The following is a 20,102-nucleotide window of genomic DNA, read 5'->3' as shown; positions in this document are numbered from 1 at the left end:
CTCCACGCTGGCGCCGCCCCCTGCTGCGGCGCCCTTGGGCCCCCAGCCTGATCCTCAGCCCCGCCCTGGGGCCAAAGCCTCCAGACCCAGGACTGGTGAACTTGGACCCCGAAGCGCCAGACCCCACCCGCCCCCGGGACCCACCCAAAGACACCTGGCACCTCTCGCGCTCCTCCTGCTGTTTCTGACGTTGGCCCATTGGGCTCTCCTGTAACTTCAGCTCAGGTCTCTGCAGAGCACAGGCATCCTATTTATATTTCCTTCCCCTTCTCCTCACAGTATGGGAATCGACAAAGTAGTGCCTAATCCTGCAAACAAAAAACAAACCAACAAACACCGGGAGGAGCCCCAAGGAATTGTGATTTTAGCTGTTAATTTTGAATAGTCACAATCACATTTAGAATATAAAACTAAATTTGGTGCTTTAATATTTTTCTGAAAATGGGAGCTTCTCCTTAGCTTTTTTTATTCTTAAAATACTGTTTGGAAATGATAGCCAAGTAATTGACAATAGTTTTCACATTTATGGCATTTTACAAGCTTGAAGTGAAGCAGGGTAGGCCCTGTGTTATCACATTTCAAAACAACTAGCTGCCACCAAGTCCATTCTAACATGGTGAGCCTTTAGGAAGGGTAGAACTGCCCCTGCGGGTCTTCAGGACTGTAAATCTTTTACAGGAGTAGAAAGTCACAAGTTTCAGAGCTGTTGGTGGTATTGAACTGCCAGCCTTTTGGTAAGCAGCCTACTGTGTAGCCCACTATACCACTTGAACTGTTCATGACATTAGTGATGTAGAATTACAGCTACCCTTGAAAGAACGAATCCAGGCCTTTGTTATAGTGCTCTAGTGTCCTTGGAAACAGGGTGGATTGGAAGAATGGGCAGATGTTTTTGTTAAGAGCCATCAAGTCGGTTCCAACCCATCACAGCCCTGTGTACAACAGAATAAACACTGCCTGGTCCTTTGTCATCATCACAAGTGCTTGTGTGTGTGAGCCCATTGTTGCAGCTGAGTAGTACAGTTGAACACTGATAGAATCTACAGGATGGGCTCACTGCCTTCACTGTCTCAACTAGAAATGGCCATAACCATCAGCACAGTCTCAGGTACTTTCCACCTGGAGACCTAACTGGTCTTTCCAAATCCACATCCTTCTGAAACAGTCAAGCCAGGACCCCTTGCAGCTATGACTCTGGCCCAACCACAAACTTGCTCCCCAGTACTTTCAAAGGACCCACCTTTGCTTAAAGGACAATTTTCCTTAATCTATTATGTTTTTTCCCAAATTCTCAGAGCTTCTTTGTCTTTGATATCTAATGTCATTGATTTCTCCTCTTGAGCACCGGGCCTTCCTTGTTGCAGAAATTTGGATTTCTCCCAAATATACTTTTTCCTAAAATTTTGGACTCCAGAAACTGTCATTTCACAACTGTAAACTAACTTTCCACATTTTGTGCGTTTGAAATTTTCTGACTAAAACGTGAAAAGGGGGCTATGAGCGGTGAGACTGTAACAAGATGCCCAGTGCTGGACCATGTTTTCCTGGTGCGTGTAATGGGAATAATTGCCAATCCCAAAGTGACAATGTCCAGATCTTTTCTGCCATATGGTTATTAGGTGCCATCGAGTGGATTTTACTCCTGGGGACACCTTATGACAGAGAACTACCCCATAGGGTCTTCTAGGCTGTAATCTTTCTGGGGACAGATGTCAGGCCTTTCTCCTACAGAGCCACTATTTGGGTGCTTGAAGAGCCAACCTTCTATGAGCAGCAGAGTGAGCACTTGACCCCTGTGACACCAGTGGGCCCTCAAATCAAAAACAGGCGTGAGGCAAATGGGGAAAAGAAATGTCAAAGATCAGTGGGTCCAGAATCGCCAAGTCCACTTGTGGGAACTACCTTTCACAGTTGAGTTTCAGAGGCACCTCAGTGTTTAGTCAGTCACGGGCAAGTAGCATCCATCGGGTTGCGTGTGGCTCTGTGGAACCGCTTAATCCATCTCTGATCCTGAAAAGTTTTTCAAAGCTGTCCCAGAATTTCCAAGACAGCCACCACCAGCTGATTTCTTAACCTCTTCCAGAATAGCTCCCCTATATCCGGTAGCTCCCTAATTCCCATAGAAGTCTTCTGCAGCCAGAAACACCAGAAGCTTGACTGAAGGAGGGGATGGAGTGACACACCTCCTTATTTGCTAGGTTTTTTTTAGGAAACTGTGGCCTAAAGCGTTGGACTGTTAAGCATAAGGCCTATCTCCCACCCACCAACCGCTCTTCCTGGGAAAGAGGAGGCTGACCGTCCTGTAAGGGTAGGATCGCTGTGGGTCGGAATCCAGTGAGTGGGATCCAGTAATGGCAATGGGTTTGGGTGTTTCTAATGTAAACTGCTGTAAAATATGCAAACTTAGCCAGGAGAAAAGTGCCAGGGTGCAGCGATGCTTTGGCGACTAAAAAGGAGTGCAGGGCCTCAGCCAGTTCGGGGGAGGATCCTCTAGTCTTGGCCTTCCTGGCCAACAAACTGCAGAGGAGGGGGGGAGGCCGGAGGCGGGCCTGCAGGGCGGGGTCTGCGAGCGCCCCACCCGGCCCTTTGTGACGACTGCAATGCCTGCCACGCGTCGGAACTCGGCGGGACCGACCGCCACGGGGCGCAAGCCACGCGGCGCAGGGCGCACGGCGTAGCCTCCCAGCCAACGTCGGGGAAACCATGCATTCCGTATTCTGCTTAGTCTTTGGTTTTTACGTTTGGAGCTTTTTTACTCTTCTGGGGCAAAGGAAAGCGGAGGGCACCGAAGAAGTGAAAATAGAAGTGTTGTTTCGCCCCGAAAACTGTTCTAAGACCAGCAAGAAAGGCGACCTGCTGAATGCCCACTACGACGGTTACTTGGCCAAAGATGGCTTGAAATTCTACTGCAGGTAAGAAATGCTGTGAACAGTGGTTAAGCTACTACCTCCACGGAAACCTAGAAGCCTAACCGGTTCCTATTTAGGGGGTTGTTTTGTTGTGCCTTTTAATTCCTGTGAAGAGATTTAATTACAATAGTTACATTCTGTACTGTCACTTTTAAGTTTATTTATTGAAAATCTTGGACCAGGAGAGGTCAGCATCCACAACTACTCCCCAGTCCCCACCCTCAGAGTATTCTCTGTAGTGATGCTCCCAGGTCTCTTCCTACCGTAGGGCGCTTTAAGAGGGTGTGCTCAGATTTTGTTCAGCATTCAGAAGCACAGTTTTTATAGGCCACTTTCTGACAGTGGCTGTGCCTGGTGACGATGCTGTTCCCCCTCTCTGGCCTCTTCCACTCACCACTGCTCAGTTCTGATTAGGCTATTATTACTCAGAGATCGGTTCCCATCTCCGCGTTCAGTTTTGAATTAGGAATTCAAACCTACCAGCTGCTCCCCGGGAGAAAGGTGGGGCTGCTGAGATTTACAGTCTCAGAGCGTCACTATGAGTCGCAATCCAGAATCAACTCCAGCTCTTCCCATTTGGAATAGGAAAAATTTAATTAAAAAATGAAATTTTAAATGACTATTAAAATGATTTTAGGAGTCATTTCAAATTGAACTGCAAATTGTTCATTTTCATGAACAAACCCAGAGAGGTTGCGGGATTTGAACAAGCCAGGCATCTAGTTAGGGCCTTGAGACCGATTAAAGAGTTAACTGTTGAATACTTTTTGTAAAGGTGACAAGAAAAAAGGCTTCGGATGGGCAAATTATAGCTTTTCTTACTGTTAATGAGAGGCATTTAAGCCAAACAGCCCCTAAGGGGTTCAGAATGAATGTTAATATAGGAAAACAGCGTTATAGAGGACTCCAATTTTATAACTAACTGCCCAGCAGGGTTTTGAATTTTGAATTCATTTGTCCTGAAGTCATTTTACCAGGATGCTGTGTTTCATTGTAGCCGGACACAAAACGAAGGCCATCCCAAATGGTTTGTTCTTGGTGTTGGTCAAGTCATAAAAGGACTAGACATTGCTATGATGGATATGTGCCCTGGAGAGAAGCGAAAAGTAATTATACCCCCTGCGTTCGCCTATGGAAAGGAAGGCTATGGTGAGGTGGTTTAATATTTACTTTTTTAAAAATATACTTTAAAATAAGTCCTAGTGGAAATAAATACAGAAATGCAAGGGGGGCGGGGGTTCAAAAAGTTCCCGGAAATATTCCATTATCTTTTATTCCCATTTTTCCACAAACGTTTTGAAGCCCCTCATATAGGGCCCAACAAACATTACCTGTCTCTGCATACCTAGTTCTTGTGAGTTGCTGTCAAGTCAAATCCGACTCGTGGCTGCCCCTGGGTGTCAGGGTAAAGCTGTGCCCCAGGTGGTTTCAATGACTGATTTTTCTAAAGCAGACTGCCAGAACTTTCTTCCAAGTTGCTTCTAGGTGTTACTGGAACTGCCAACCTTTCATTTAGCAGCCAAGTATTTTAGCCATTTGCACCACCCATGTACTCCATATCTGGTTTAGCCCCCTCTGGCATAGTGGTTACTCATTGGACTGGTAGCCACAGTCAGCAGTTCGAAACCACCAGCCACTCCATTAGAGAAAGACAAAGCTTTCTACTCCCATAACGAGTGACAGTCTTGGAAACCCACAGGAGCATTTCTACCCTGTCCTAAGATCCTTTTGAGTCGGAATTGACTGGATGGCAGTAGGTTTTCACATATGAAGAAAGAAGTTCAATCTGTAATCCATATATCTGGCCAGAGTTCTTTCCCTCTTGGTGGCAACACTCAAGATGATCATGTATATTCCATAAGCTGTAAATTAGACATTTTTTATTTTAGTATATGCTGTATTAACTGGAGCCCTGGTGGCATAGTGGGCTATGGATTGGGCTGTTAATCACAAGTTCAGCAGTTTGAAGGTTGGCTGGAGAAAGATGGGACTTTCTACTCTGATAAAGTTATAGTCTCTCAAACCCACAGGGGCAGTTCTGCTCTGTCGTATAGGGTCACTACAAGTTGAAGTTGACTCGATGGCAGTGAGTTTGGGTTTTGAGTTATATTATTAACTATTAAATAAATGTCTGTAGTACATCTTGCCAGTAAGCAGTCCTAAAATCCACAGCCATTGCGTATTCCAATTCATCACCACCTTAAGGGACAGAATAGAACTGCCCCATAGAGTTGCCAACACTGGAAATCTTTACAAAAGCGAACAACCACATCTTTCTCCCTCATCATTGGCTGGTAGGTTCATGGCCACCACCAAAAGGTTCGCAGCCCAGCCCTTAACCACCATCCCACCAGAGCTCCTTGGAAGCCCTGTGGGGCGGTTCTGCTCTTGTAGGGTTGGTGTGAGTTGGAATCTACTCAGCAGCAATGGATTATGGGTAAATCTGAACACCTAAGTGTCCCGATCCGCAGGAACGTCAACACAGACCCTGGAGGAGGGAGTGGGAATTGAGGGGAACAAGAGACAGGAGAAACGGAGACAAGACAGTATTCTGATCAAGTCTCTCTTTATTGAGTGAAAGGTTGCAGCCTATATAGGCCAGGGGAAGGGAAACACCCATCGCACATGTAAATTAGGCCACTTTGGTAATAGACCAATCAAGGAGTATGGGGAGCACGCCCTCAGTAATGGTTTACAGTCTTCAACCAGGTATGGGAAGTGACGTCATTTTATGCAAATCAGGTGCAGGCACTAGATATGTAAATAGGGTGAAGACAATCTCCTACCCAATCAAGGGGAAGCAGGATATAGGTGCTTTATCTAAAAAAAAGTCACACCTTGTATGGAAACCCCCTTATCTGTTCCTAGGCAGACTTGAAGGCTAAACTCAGCCCGTCCCAAAGACAGGCTATTCAGAGGGGAGATAACATAATCACAAAACTATGTCACGTAGGCGGGAATGGAAAAGTACTGCAAGCTCTGACAAAATATAGTGAAGATTGAGCGGAATGGCCCCTGGACACCTAAGGAAAGCAGATACATGGGAAAACTGTTTATAAGTAATACCAAGACTTACCATCCAATGATAAAAATGACCTGTCCCTAAAAACAGGCAGAGTTCCAAAACAAGCAGCCCACTGACAAAAATAAAGTTAAATGGCCCTTACATATATGGGATTCTTTTATTCAACATTAGTGAACCGAGAGATAAAAACAACATGAGATACCATTTCTCATCATCAGATTAAAAGTTAGGAAGTTAACATATTATGTGAGCAGAGGCAAGAAACTGTTTTGCATTGTGGCTAGAAATGCAAGTTAATTCAACATCCTAGGCAATTTATTAATGTGTCTTAGCTCAAGATTTACGAGACTATTGTGAAATATATTGAGTGGTCCACACTAATGTTCTGAATTTTAATTCTGAAAGACCCCTGTATAGCCAACTTTCATTTTATGCATAAACAAACCAAGGCTCAGAAAAGTTAAATGCTTTCACTGGAATTTATTTCATCATGTACTAGCTTATTTTTATTAAAATAATTTAGGTCAGATTATTTTTTAAGTACCAGTCTTTTCAGTAGCTGCTTTTAACAACTTCTTGACTAAATAAGCTGTTTTCAGTTATTACTAATACCTAACAGCAGTTGTAACTTTGTTTTAGGCAGTACTTGAAGAAGTCTGTCCCCTGCCCAGCAGCCTCGTCTCGGGTCACAAAGCACTCCTGCATGGCTTGAAATGCATGTGACTTTCTAGTGCTTTAATTAACTCTTCATGTGGTATGTATCGATTCCTTACATTAATGCCTACTTCATTGATCCACTTTTATAATACTCTTAATATTTTTTGCAAGAGAAATCCAACGAACTAGCAATCTTTTCTATATCTACAGTAGAAGTGTTCAGAAACTTTTTACATATCTATAATATATATTTTTAAGAAATTTGAATTTGTGATTTCCAATGAGAAGCCATCTGTTCTGTCATTATGAATTCATAACTGGACAGACCACAACTGGATTTTATCAAAAGACTCCTTGAATCGCTTTCTAACCTATTCACTGTAAGGTCATACATAAAGTGGTACATTTGGGAGTTTTACCGTAGCTTCAGGAAGCATGGGTGGATTATTCGATTATATCCTTGCTTTGCAGATTACTGATCCACTGTTGTTTTGGCTGTAACTTTCAAGCTTTTTTTCCTTGGACTATAAAAATTTTAGCAAGAATTCCCCCCTCCTGCCCCCCCCCTTTTTTTTTCCAAAAATGAAACTGCTGTTTCCTTCAAACAGCCATCTTAAAATAAACAAACCCTGATATTCATGTCCAGGGGACCAGGCACTGTGTGAGACCCTGGGGATGTATCATTGACTCCCACTGCCTCTTATCATTTCTACAGCTTATTTTTAAGAAATGATTGTCTGAAATAGCTTATAGGTTACTAAAATCAAAAGCTAACTTTATCAAACTTAATACTAACAGACATTTATTGCATTTAGAAATTTCTTCATAAAATTCCTGAATTGCTTTGTCATTGAGCTTATATTCTAATTCTGTAAAAAACTGGAAGATATACATGCTCTTTGAAAAAATAATTGAAGTCCACTAAATGGGGAAGAACTTGTCTCTAATAAATGGTGCTGGCAAAACTAGATATCCATTTGCAGAAAAATGAAAACAGTATTCATGCCTCACACAATACCCAAGAACTAATTCAAAATGGATCAAAGGCCTAAATATTAAACCCCAAACTATAAACTTAATGAAAGAAATCATAGGGTAAACCTTGGGACCTTAATTTATAGCATAAATAGACCATTAAGCAGAACTGAAAATGGACAGGCTGTCACTCATATAAACTAGAGACTGGAGCCCTCTTAAAACTTAAGTGCTCATGCTCATCAAAGGCCCCACCAGAAGTCAAACATAACCTACAAATGAGGGCGATTCTGTGGGCAAAGACCTGCCTGACAAAGATCCAATCTCTAAAATTTATAGAGAACTTAAGTATCTCAACAAGAAAAAGATAAATGCTCCAACTAAAAATTGACAGAAGACAAAAACAGACATGTCACCAAAGAAGACATTCAAGCGGACTAACAACATGTGAAATGATGCCTGCAGCCTTTAGCCCCTAGAGAGATGCCGATCAAAACTAGGAGAGCATCACACCCACACACATCCTTCTCACCTCCACTCATGATGATATTGATTAAAAAACAGCAAATGTTGGCAAGGCTTTTTTAGGTAGATTGCAGTAGGTTGGTGGGAACTCATACACTAACAGATTGACTGCAAAATGGCACTTATCGCCACGGTGAAGAGCAGTATGGCACTTCCTTAAAAAGCTAAAATCAGAAATACCATATGCTCTAGTAATCCCAGGTATTCCTAGGTATGATATCCTAGAGAAATAACAGCTGAACACCAATAGATATATGCACACCTAAGTTTACTGTAGCATTTAATCACAGCAGCAAGAAGATAAGAACAATGTCCATCAGTGGATACGTGGATTTTTAAAAGCCTATGGTACATATGTACAATGGAATATTTACTACCTAGCAATAAGGAATAATGGTGACTCCGTGAAACATTTCACAACACGGATGATCTGCAAGATTTTAATCTGAACAAAATCCGTCGAGCACCGTGTTAGGACATGTTGTTTAGAGAAACAAATCCAGTGACACTATCAATGTAGAAGTAAGTCTTATATGAAGTAATTATATATGAAGAAGGTATCCTAGTCCAATCCAACTCGTCCTTTAAGTCTTTACCACTGCCATTCCACTTACCAAGCATGATGTCCTCCTCCAGGGACTGGTCTGTCCTGAGAACATGTCCAAGGTACATGAGACAGAGTCTCGCTGTCTACACTTCTAGGGAGCATTCTGGCTGTACTTCTAAGGCAGATGCTGGTTCTTCTTGCAGTCCATGGTACTTTCAATATTTGCTAGCACAATTCAAAAGCATCAATTATTCTGTGGTCATTAAATGTCCAGCTTTCATATGCATACAAGGTGATTGAAAATATAGCACCAACAAAACACACATCATTACTCTAGTTCCTGAATGCTCCCTCCACCACCCACCCCTACTACCATGACCCAGTTCTACCTTGCAAATCCAGCTAGACCGGAGTATACACATTGGTGCAGATGAGAGCTCGTGACACATGGAATTCAGGACAGATAAAAGTCTCAGGAACAGTAGTAGGGGTAGCGACACCATGAAGGTAGGTTGGATATATAGCCACCCCCCCACCCCCCACTGAGGGGGACGAATAACAAATGTGGGTGAAGGGAGACAACTCTATAAGACAGGAAATATTCATGAGGGTGGGGGAGGGAAGGGGAAAAGGCTGATACCAAGGACTCAGGTAGAAAGAAAATGTCTTGGAAATGTTGTTGGCAACCTATATACAAGTATGCTTAATACAACTAAGTGATGGATTGTTTTAAGATTTGCAAGAGGCCCCCAATAAAATGATTAATAAAATAAAATATCCTGGCTTGACTCGGGCACACCAGAGTGCTCAAAGGGACATCCTTGCTTTTCAACACTTTTTAAAAGAGGTCTTGTGCAGCAGATCTATCCAACGCAATCCATCATTTGATCTCAGAGACTGCTGTTTCCTTGAGCACTGATGGTGGATCCAAACTAGATAAAATCCTTGCAAACTTCAATCTTTTCTCTGATTATCGTGATGTTATCTGTTGTGAGGATTTAGGTTTTCTTGACGATGAAAGTTGCAGTGCATGGTGAATCCCTGATCTTCATCAGGAAGTGCTTCCCTCCTCACTTTTCATCAAGCAAGGTTGTGTCCTCTACATAATGAAGGTTGTTAATAAGCCTTCCTCCAATCCTGACAACTTAATCTTCATGTAACCCAGTTCTCAGATTATTTATTCAGCATACAGATTGGTTAGGTGTGGTGAAAGGATAGAATCCTGCTGCATGCCTGGTTTTAAACCGTGCAGCATTTCCTTGTTCTGCTTAAACATCATGTGCAGGTTTCATGTGAGCATAATGAAATGTCTGGAATTCCCAGTCTTCTGAATGTTATCCATCATCATGATCTGCACAATCGAATGCCTTTGCATAATAAATCAAACAAAAGTAAACATTTTTCTGGTATTCCCTGCCGTGAACCAAGATTCCTCTGACATCAGCAATGAGTTTCCTTGTTCTATATTCTCTTGAATCTGATTCGAATTTCTGGCAGTTCCCTGGCAGTGTACAGGTGCAACCCTGGTTGAATGGTCCTTAGCACAATTTTACTTGCATGTGATGCTAATGATATTGTTTGATAATCTCCACATTCTGTGGGGTCACCTTTCTTTAGAATGGGTACAAATAAGGGATCACTTCTAGTAAATTGGCCAGTTGGCTGACTTCCCAGTTTCTTGACATAAACTAGTGAGTGCTTCCAGTGCTTCATCAAAAAGAAAGGACATGCTCAATACATAGTAAATTGAAAGAAAAAAAACACCCAAGCTTTGAGTTGTAATAGGGAAAGATTCTATGGGCTAACTTGAATAATTTAGGAATCCTGAAAGATAATGGAAGGAATACACAGAATCATATATCGAGAACTCATTGACAAACCATTCCAAGAGGTAGCATATGATCAACAACTGATGGTCCTGAAGGACCAAATCTAAGCTGCACTGAAGGCGTTAGCAAAAAGCAAGGCACTGGAAGCATCACTCATCTGTGCTAAGACATTTGAAAGAAAGCTGCCCGGCCAACTAACTGGAAGAGATTCATATAAAATGATAAAGGTGTATTAAATACTACATAGTTTACTTTAACCAGGAAATAGTTCCTGTGATTTCAAAACATGGAAAAATATTCCAAAAAAATTTTTGAAAGAGGGTCAGAGCCTGTTAAAATATTAAGAGGTTTCAAAGTTTGTAGAAAATAGAATTAAAATTTAATAAAATTCTTGCATGAACTTTTGAACCCCTTATACTGTTATGGCCATTCATGAATAAGTGCTTAAACATTATTTTCTTCATATGTTAAACTGTTACAATTTACACTCTTAGTGGAAGGCAAGATTCCTCCTGATGCAACACTGATTTTTGAGATTGAACTTTATGCTGTGACAAAGGGACCACGGAGCATTGAAACATTTAAGCAAATAGATGTGGACAGTGACAGACATCTCTCTAAAGATGAGGTAATTCGCCTTTCATTGTGCACATTTTAATTTTTCCCCCTAGAGCATTTTCTATTTATTTATGCATTCATTCATTTTATTACGAGCTGTCAGCTTAATTTTTTTAAGCACAATGTAAAAACATCTGTGTTATAACATAAGGAGCCAGGCCTGCTGACCAAAGGTCAGTGGCTGAAACCCATCGGCCACTTCACAGAAGAAAAATGTGACCGTTTACTTCCGTAAAGATTTGCAGCCTTGAAAACTTGGTAGGCGTTACTGTTCTGGCCCGTGGAGTTGCCAAGAGTCAGATCAGCTCACTGGCAGTGGGTTTGGTTTTGGGCTTAGGTTCTTTTTATTTTTATTTTATAAGTCCTAGCTAGTATGGACTATGATCATTTTGCATTTATAAAGCATGTTGCTCTGAGCAGATATAAAATCAATAAATGGATCAACTCCTATTCAATCACCTTTCTCCCTGGGAAAAGACGATTATCTCCCATCAAGTCAATTCTGACACATGGTGAACCATGTGTATCACTAGAACTGTGCCTCACAGGATTTCAGTGACTGAATGGAGAGCAGAAAATTACCAGACCGTTCTTTGGGATACTTCTTAGAGGACTTGAACCTCTAACCTTTCAGAGAGCTCACTGTGTTAGCTATTTGCAGTACTCTCTTTCAGGGAATATCCAATATGAATGTTGCAAGGCTATTGCTTGTTCTATTAGAGCCTGGTGTGTTTTAACAAGACAGCTTCGAAAATGTTCACAGACATGTACAAATATGCTTGAAACAATTGATGTATGGATTGTTATAAGAGCTGTAAGAGCCCCCAATAAAATGATCTTTTAATTAAAAAAAAATAAGTTCACAGAAAAATTCCATTTTAATTCCATTTTTCTATGAACATTGTGAATGCTTTGAAAAAATGTGCAGCACCAACCACCTGTAACCTCAGGGGAACCTAATTTGAAGACCATTTTCTCTTCAGAAAATTGTTTCCAAAAGAAATATTTCTAATCTGAAATAGCTTTGTAAAATTTTGTATTACTCTACATAGTCTTGGATATGGGTTTCACTCAAAGTTACTGAACATTTATTAGACCTTTTTATTAAAGAGATGTTACTTTGGCTTTGATTCTATAGATAAATCAATACTTGGAAAAGGAATTTGAGAAAGATAAGAAGCCACGTGACAAGTCATATCAGAATGCAGTGTTAGAAGATATTTTCAAGAAGAATGACCATGACGGTGATGGCTTAATTTCTTCCAAGGAATATAATGTATATCAACATGATGAGCTATAGCACACTTTTATTTCTATATTTTCTTGGTGACATACTGTACTTTTGAATATAAAACAAGGTCAGTTTTTCCAAGTTATGTTTTCACCGTAGCAGGATATATTTTGGTCCCCATGAATACATGTAATTTTAGTATAATAAATGTGAGGCTGCTTTGCAAATTTAACTTCTCAGAAAGTGGTGGTGTTTGTTTCTTAGTTCTGTATTCTGTGAACCCAAATTGCAGTACCTTGATATACCCATTGTGTGGGAAATTATATATGGGAACACATATATGTCAAGATTTATAAAAGTTTTACTATATTTTAAAGGTTAAAATGCCTTGCATTTAACAATTATTCATTCGGGACTCATGAATGATCATTTCACCTTTCTTGGCATCACTGATAATATAACTTACGACTATGATCAGTTCCAACTTATACCATCCCTGTAGGGCACAGAAGAACTTCAGAGGGTTCTGAGACTGTACATCTGTATGGGGACAGAATCCTGTGCCACTTGGGCTCCACACTTGTAATATAAAAATCTTAGGCGTAAAGTCTTCTTTTAGTATGTGGTGCAGGAAGAGATCAGAGACCCTGAACCTGTATTTAGCGGTGCCTGCCTTGGCTATTTGTTCCAGAGGGGAGTGCTTAAAAGATATTTGGCCAGACCACAGACCTTGAGCCCTCTGTCTTCTAAGAGGCACAGATCTACATTGCTCTGGGTCTTAAACTCATTCAAGCACTTTTTAATTGCACCTACTCCTCTCATTCTGTAGGCATTGGTAAGATATCTACCACCACTAACATTGCTGATGTGATACCTTTAGAGTGATGCTGTGGAATTTGCTTAGTTTCTAGTTTCCTTTATCTAGGTAGGTAATGTTCCTACATCATTCCATTTCATAACACTCTTACTACTAATGAGTGATCATTACAAACTGGTATGCCATCAAGCATTTTGATGAATGTGTTATTTCTCATTTCTGTATACTATAGATGAGGAAACTAGTGCTATGGCAATTTTATGACCCAGTCATGAAATCATGGCCCAGTCTAATTTGCTAAGAATAGGAGATAAAAGGTCCTGTAGAAGTTCAAGTTGGTACCAAAGAAGAGGTATTTATTGGAACAGGACAGATTTTGCCTACTTCATATGACAGTATGGTCAGGTAAATAATTAGCTTTGTTCAAAACAATTGAGTTCAAAATTAGTAAAAAATTTTTTAGTTAGTAACTTTTTTTTCCTGCTATCTGAAATTTGCACTTCCAAAACTATTAATCTTTTCAACCTTTTTAGACACACTTTCAGTACTTCCATTTGGAGTAGATATTACATATGTGTAGCACAGAATTTTAAACTTAGTGAAACAAAAACCACTTACTCTTCCCCCAGTCTTTTCTATATTTATATACCCAATTTTATAACATCTCCTCATTTGCATAATCAACTTTCATCCCTGTTACTTCCCTTTGAAAAATCTGCCCAGTTGAAATAGACTAAGTAGATAATAATGCAATCTAGTTATATTTTGGTTTGGAAAATGTTGACCAACGCCTTTTTTAAATCATTATACTCCTAAACAGAAGTATATGGATTGAAAGTACACTCTGACCAGAATAAAGCAAAAATACAGTAAAAAAGTATGTAAACCATATTTTCTACAATAAATTATATTTTTAAACTTTCTGTCCCATTGCTTTTTATACAAAGTACATGTTTTTTAAAATCATGGATGAATTAAATGAATAGGAAAAAGATTCCACTGTTTGCATTTAAATAATTAAAATAAATGAACTGTGCTATACACATATTCAAAAAGGCATTTTGTAACTACCTGACTGCTTTATGCATTCATGTGCATATATGTGAGTATGTAAGAAAACATTGCTATAAAATCATAGAAACATTATTAAAAATAGCAAAATGTGAAGCTATTGACGCTCACCAGCACATCCTTCATCTAGGTCTCTACACTTCTGAAGGTGGTATTTCCATCTCTCTAACCCTTCCTCAAAGAATTCTGCACTTTTTAATTTCCACAGCATCAAAACAGCAGTTTTTGCATCCTTGAAGGACTTAAATCATGTTCCTTGAGCTGTAGGATATCTGGGGTAAGGTTTCCCAATGAAATTCTCATAGGCTAGCCCTTGGCTGCCTTCAAAGAATGAGCAGGTATTTTGTCATGATGCAAAAAAAAACCCGTTGGTCCAATTTTCTTAAAACTTCTTCATAATAAGTTCCCATAATCATCCTGTATCCTTCATAAAACTTATCAAGATTATCCCTTGAGAATTCCCCAAAATAGTTGCCCTAACTTTCTCAGTTGATCTGCCTTAAATTTAACTGACTCAGCTGATCCCTGCAGATGCTGTTCTTCTGACTGGACTTTTTTGTTGTTGTTGAGCACATCCTAATGAGACTGAGTCCATTTATTGAGACTTGTCTGCAGCCAGCCACTGATGTCAGGTATGTTTAAAAACATTTTGTTTGGAATGTGTCATGTGTGTTAGGTTGGGTTCTCTAGAGAAAACCAGTGACGTGTGTTTGTGAAGAGAGATTTATATCTAGAAATGGCTTACATTGCTGTAGAAGCAGTCAAGTACAGTCCCCGGTTCAAGTCCTTAGCTCGGATGTAAGCAGAAGGCTCTTCTGACTCGTAGCGATGGAAGCTGACGAACAGGAAGCAGGATAATGAAGCAGGAGGGTCACAGGCTGGTGGATGCAAAGGTAAATTAATCCAGTCGGCTAAATAAAGATTGGCAATCCACCAACAGCTCCAGGGATTGACAAGTGACATGGCAGGAGTTCAAACCAAATGCAGGATCCAGATCCAGCAGAAGGCAAAGGGCTTGGCTCCACTCAAGGTCTCCTCTTACACCAAAGGCCACACCCTCAACGTCATCACCCTGCGATCTGATTAATAGACTGGGCTCTCCCACCTTCACCGAAGTATGTCTATCTGCCAAACTCACCCTCATGCATGCATGATGAACTGGAACAATAGTAGCAATAAATTTTAACATACATGGTAACGTGTCCTGACTATATTTTCAATTTTAGAATTTCATTATTTTTTTAGTTATTTTGATGTGTATAGTAAATTAATCATTTAGCTTACGTTTTGTGTATGAAATATTCAAAGGTTCTACAGAGTAGATGACAAAGATCTTTCAGAACTAAATATGTTTAAAAAATACTTTACCCATTTTCAGAAAAGAAAGGATATGGACACATCCTGTCTGCCATACCTTTAAAATGGCAGCAGTGAATTTTACGGAGACTAGAGAGCATCGGTCCATCACAGAACAGCAGCCCATTACTGCTTTCAGTCATCCTGTTAACTGCACACAAGCCTCAGGGTGCATTCCATGTGCTTTTAATTTGACACTGCAATTAAACATTTAGGATTACATTAAATTTTTAACACATTTTTCTCATTTTACCAGACCATAGGGCAAAAGTTAAAGCACCATAAAGTCATCACCTTTGCATTTAAGTCATCTTTCAATGTTGAATTTAAGCAATTTCTCAAAATTATTTGGCCAACCTTCCCCTTTTCAGGAACTTTTTTTTTGTGACTCAATATCCCCCTGGCAATGAACAACTTTGGTCCAGGATAAAGTGTAAGAATCTGCTTTGCAGCCCCCTTGGATCATTCCTGAAGGAACCCTGATGGTGTAGTGGATACACATTGGGCTGCTAACAGCAGGTCGGAAGTTCAGAAACCAGCCACTCTGAGGGTGAAAGAGGAGACTTTCTACTCCATAAACAGCTTCAGTCTTGGAAACCCATAGGGACAATTCTGCCATGTCCTACGGGGTTGCTAGGAGTTGGAATTGATTGAATGGCAGTGGTTTTTTGTTTTATCATTCCAGCCCCCACAGTGGGTGGTATCATCCACTCTGGGAAACACTGAAGTAAAAACTGATTAGGTAGTAAATGAGTTGGAACAACATGATGAAAATCATGGCCACTGGACTGTATGTACATATGAAGACTGTTGGCAAATGGTTTGTATAAGTCACAATAAAATATATCACATTTATCACAATAAAAAATTTATATTCAGGGTGGAAAATCTCATATAAGTCATTGTTGAAATTGATAGACCCAATCCCCCAAAATGTTTCTTAGGTGATTGTCAAGTTTAATAAATTCCATACTTTGAACTTTATACTTTAAAAAGTTTAGAGTAAGTATTATTGACATTGCTTTTCAATTTGCCGCAGTTCAGTAAAGTGAACCTCAACAGTTTGGAAAGGTTTATGGTACAGTTTGCATTTTAAACACCAGCAGGGTATAGTCATTTTTCATTTTATTTCATTCTCTTATGCCAGATATCAAAGCAAGGAACTGCGTGCAGTCTCACATATTTCTGTCCATCAACAGAACACTGAAAGCACCCATAAACTGTCTCTCTCTTAAAGTTCCCCATTCCACAGAGGATGCATGGCCCTTTCGGAATGTTGTGATTAAGCAAGTTGACTCGGATATGCGTCCCTTCTTTGAGTGAAATATCAGTCATACTGAGAGGTTTGTCATAGAAGTCCGAAACAAGATCATCCAAGTAAAGTTGTGAACGAGAAATGACATCCATCACTCTCCTATCTAAAAGGACAAAAGCAGAAATATGTTAGAAGTCAAAAATTAAAAAGCATGATTCTGATTTAACTCCTAAATGAATAATAATTCTTTACTCAATCACGGCCATGGAGTTGATTCCAATTCATAGTGATCCTACAGGGCAGAGTAAAACTGTTCCTGGGGGTTTCTGAGACTATCATTCTTTAGGGGAGTACAAAGCCACATCTTTCTCCTGGTTGGCTGTTTTGAACTAATGACCTTGTAGTTATTAGCACAACTCGTAACCCATTATGCTGTCAGGGGTCCACTAAACTCACTGCATTGAGTCAATACTGACGCATAGTGACTGTAGGAAAGGCTAGAACTGCCCCTGTGTCTTTGTGAAACTGTTTCCGGGAGTAGAAAGGCCCAGTCTTTCTCCCACGGAGGTGCTGGTGGTTTTGAGCGCTGACCTTGTGAATCCCAGCCCAACACAACCACTACGCCACTGAGGCTCCTTAAATTCTTTCTTTAAAAAAAAAATGGAATTCTGCATCGGGGGGTGCTGTCAGGTGGCAGACTGCTACCCACAAGGTCAGTGGTCCGTGCACCCTACCAGCTACTCTGTTAACGAAAGATGAAGCTCTTGACTCTGGAAAAGATTTACAGTCCTGGAAACCCTACGAAAGGTCGCTATGAGTTAGAACTGACACCATGGCTATGGGTTTAGGGGAATTTTAAGAAAAGGGATTACTGGATAAAAGACCTGATGCATAAATTCAAGAAGAAAAATATATTCAAAATACTCTTCACTTGACATACTTCTTTCAAATAGGATATTTCTCAGTCTGTAGAGTACTGCAAACGTTGCTGTCTCTTCCCTTTCAAATCCTCCTTTTGACACTGACGTGACACACAGGTCTAAAAGGAAAGATACTGTAAGATATTCTAATCGGAACAACTTGTTTTTATTGGGCATTTTAGTTGTGTGAGGTAAATTCTGGTACGTGCCATTGCATTTTTAAAAATTAAATTTTATACAATGTCTTAAAAGTAATATTCACATGATACAGAGAATGTAAACAGGGACTATACGGTTTTCCTTTATATGAAGTACAGGATAGGGCAACCTCCAGAGACAGTAACTGGATTCAGTTTCTTGGGGGTAGGGCAGGGGAGGAATGGGGAGCTAATAATAGTGAGTAGAAAAAAATGCTCTAAAACTGTTGGAGTTTTTAAAAGGAGGATACACAAAACAATTGGAATCCAGTTGGTGAAGCAAAGTAAAGGCCCGTCTATCTGCGTCTATTTCCGTGATGGTCAGGAAAGCCCTGTGGAGCGGTTCTACTCTGAAACAAGCGGCATCACCATGCAATGAAATTGTTGATAAGTTTGGTTTGGCATGTACTCTTATGTACGTAGTGTATAAAATGATTTATACCCAAATAGTTGCATGGTGTGCACTACTCGCATTTCTTTAATATAATGACTTTATTTCATGACTATACGATATCCTACTGTGTAGATGTATCATTACTTAACAGTCCTGAACAATAGATCTTTGATTTATTTTATTTTGATAATAGATCTTTTAAATAATTTCCAATCTTTTGCTATTAAAAGCTGAATATTATTATATCCATGTCCATTCTTGTATGTTTAAGTATCCGGAGGATAAATTCCTAGACATGCAGAGTTAAAATACACATACATTTAAATTTTTCATGGGTATCTTTTATAGCAACCCTGTCTAGAGCCGAGGAAAACTGCTCCTGTGGGTTCCCAAGACTGTAATTCCTCACCGGCTTAGAAAGGCTCGTCTGTCTTCTGTGGAGTAATGGGGGGTTCTGAACTGTAACCTGGTGACACAGTGGCTACCTGAAGGACTGTTAATCGCAACATCGGTTGCAACATGAACTGCTCTGCGGGAGAAAGAAGACGCTTTCTGTCCCTGTAAATAGTCTTAGAAACCCACAAGTTCAGGCCTACCCTATCCTACAGGGTTGTTATGAATCAAAATCAACTAGATAGCAGTGAGACTGGTTTGGTTTTCTACTTTTAAGGTTATTTGAAGGGGGCACGAAAATGGAATTTGGGTCAACGAAAAACTAAAGAAAATATTTCCACATTAAGACATCCTAGTTTGGGTTCTTGACACCTTCATACATCTGTCTGTTAATGGCTTCTCTATTTGCCACCAGGGAAAAACTACCTAGTAATAGGACATTGATTATCCCCTAGTAAGTCAAGGAATACTGTGTCAATGGACTGTATCTTCGGTAGCAGTGGTGGAAGTCTACAGAAAACACAGCTTGGGAAGGAAAGCAAAGGTGTTTCCCAGGTACTTCACCCATGCAGGAGACTGGCAGAGCTGAAGGCAACACTCTTGTAACTACTCACACTTAGAAACAGACAGAAAGTCGGCGGGACAGAGAAACAGGGTTCAATTAAATTTTAAAATATGTAATTTTGTGTTTCATGCAAATCATTCACTCACCAAACACACCATCCAGGTAGATGAAAAGTTCAAAAACACTGAAAGCTATGGTTGTGTGTGCTGGAAACACAATAGCTTTGTCTCTTCCTCTGGGATTCTGTTCATCCATAAAATGAAACTATAATAAATAAATAAAAAGATTAAGGAACATCACGTATAAGGTTTAAAAAGAAGTAAACAATCATCTACAATTCTACCAAGACAAACGTTAAATTAAAATTCAAAGTGTTTATAAGAGAAACTCAGTTGGGACTCATGATCTGCATTAAAGAAATTCCTCACTACTGTCCCACTTACTTTGACAGTGGAATCAATGGTAAGAGTGCTACCACAATGGGAATGCTCTCTGGATGGAAAGTCTTTTTCTTCCGATTACAAATCTTGGGAGGTAACTGCACTAAGAGCTACACTAGAAGTTTTTCAGCACTACCTTGTTGTTCCAAACTCAACTCACTGCCATCAAGTTGATTCCACCATATGGCAACCTTATAGGGTGGAGTATAGCGCTACCTTTGAGGAAGGCAGCCTCCTCTTTGTCCAAGGAAGGCAGAGCAGCTGCTGGGTTTGAATCACTGGATTATGGTTAGCAGCTCCATGCACAGCCCACTCGGTTACCAGGGTTCTTAAAGAAGACCGTATCTAAAGCTATTTCAGCAGCTTCCCAAAGCAACC

General features: G+C 40.2%; 2 protein-coding genes across 4 annotated transcripts in view; one reads left to right on the top strand and one right to left on the bottom strand.

Moving 5' to 3' along the window:
- Positions 1 to 2,644: 2,644 nt before the first annotated feature.
- Positions 2,645 to 12,548, top strand: FKBP7 (FKBP prolyl isomerase 7). Its single transcript, XM_004701460.3, has 4 exons — positions 2,645 to 2,912; positions 3,907 to 4,058; positions 10,962 to 11,095; positions 12,224 to 12,548. Exons 1-4 carry the CDS (start codon positions 2,704 to 2,706, stop codon positions 12,383 to 12,385), a joined length of 657 nt encoding a protein of 218 aa, XP_004701517.1. The 5' UTR covers positions 2,645 to 2,703; the 3' UTR covers positions 12,386 to 12,548.
- A 4,120-nt stretch (positions 12,549 to 16,668) lies between these two features.
- PJVK (pejvakin) overlaps positions 16,669 to 20,102 on the bottom strand; it is a 10,027-nt gene continuing 6,593 nt past the window's right edge. For 2 of the 3 annotated variants that reach the window (XM_045294949.1, XM_004701459.3), the window contains 3 exons: positions 19,431 to 19,548; positions 17,756 to 17,854; positions 16,669 to 16,978 (listed from right to left, as the gene is read on the bottom strand). In XM_045294949.1, the coding sequence (XP_045150884.1) occupies positions 16,686 to 16,978; positions 17,756 to 17,854; positions 19,431 to 19,548 (510 nt within the window). In that variant the 3' untranslated portion in view covers positions 16,669 to 16,685. The remainder of the gene's footprint in view (positions 16,979 to 17,755; positions 17,855 to 19,430; positions 19,549 to 20,102) is intronic. The other variant, XM_045294942.1, reaches the window with a different exon arrangement.

This window comes from Echinops telfairi, unplaced genomic scaffold (genome assembly GCF_000313985.2).
Source record: "Echinops telfairi isolate 266 unplaced genomic scaffold, ASM31398v2 ScPeMD7_3;HRSCAF=10, whole genome shotgun sequence".
In the NCBI taxonomy this organism is placed as follows: Eukaryota; Metazoa; Chordata; class Mammalia; order Afrosoricida; family Tenrecidae; genus Echinops; species Echinops telfairi.
The sequence above is the reverse complement of the archived record's forward strand: the minus strand, read 5'-3'. Positions and strand labels throughout refer to the sequence as shown.

Excerpts from the sequence above, each read along its gene's own strand:
- FKBP7 (XM_004701460.3), top strand. The coding sequence starts at position 2,704 with ATGCATTCCGTATTCTGCTTAGTCTTTGGTTTTTACGTTTGGAGCTTT. Across the intron at positions 2,913-3,906 it reads GGCTTGAAATTCTACTGCAG|CCGGACACAAAACGAAGGCC; the intron begins GTAAGAAATGCT and ends GTTTCATTGTAG. Across the intron at positions 4,059-10,961 it reads CTATGGAAAGGAAGGCTATG|TGGAAGGCAAGATTCCTCCT; the intron begins GTGAGGTGGTTT and ends TTACACTCTTAG.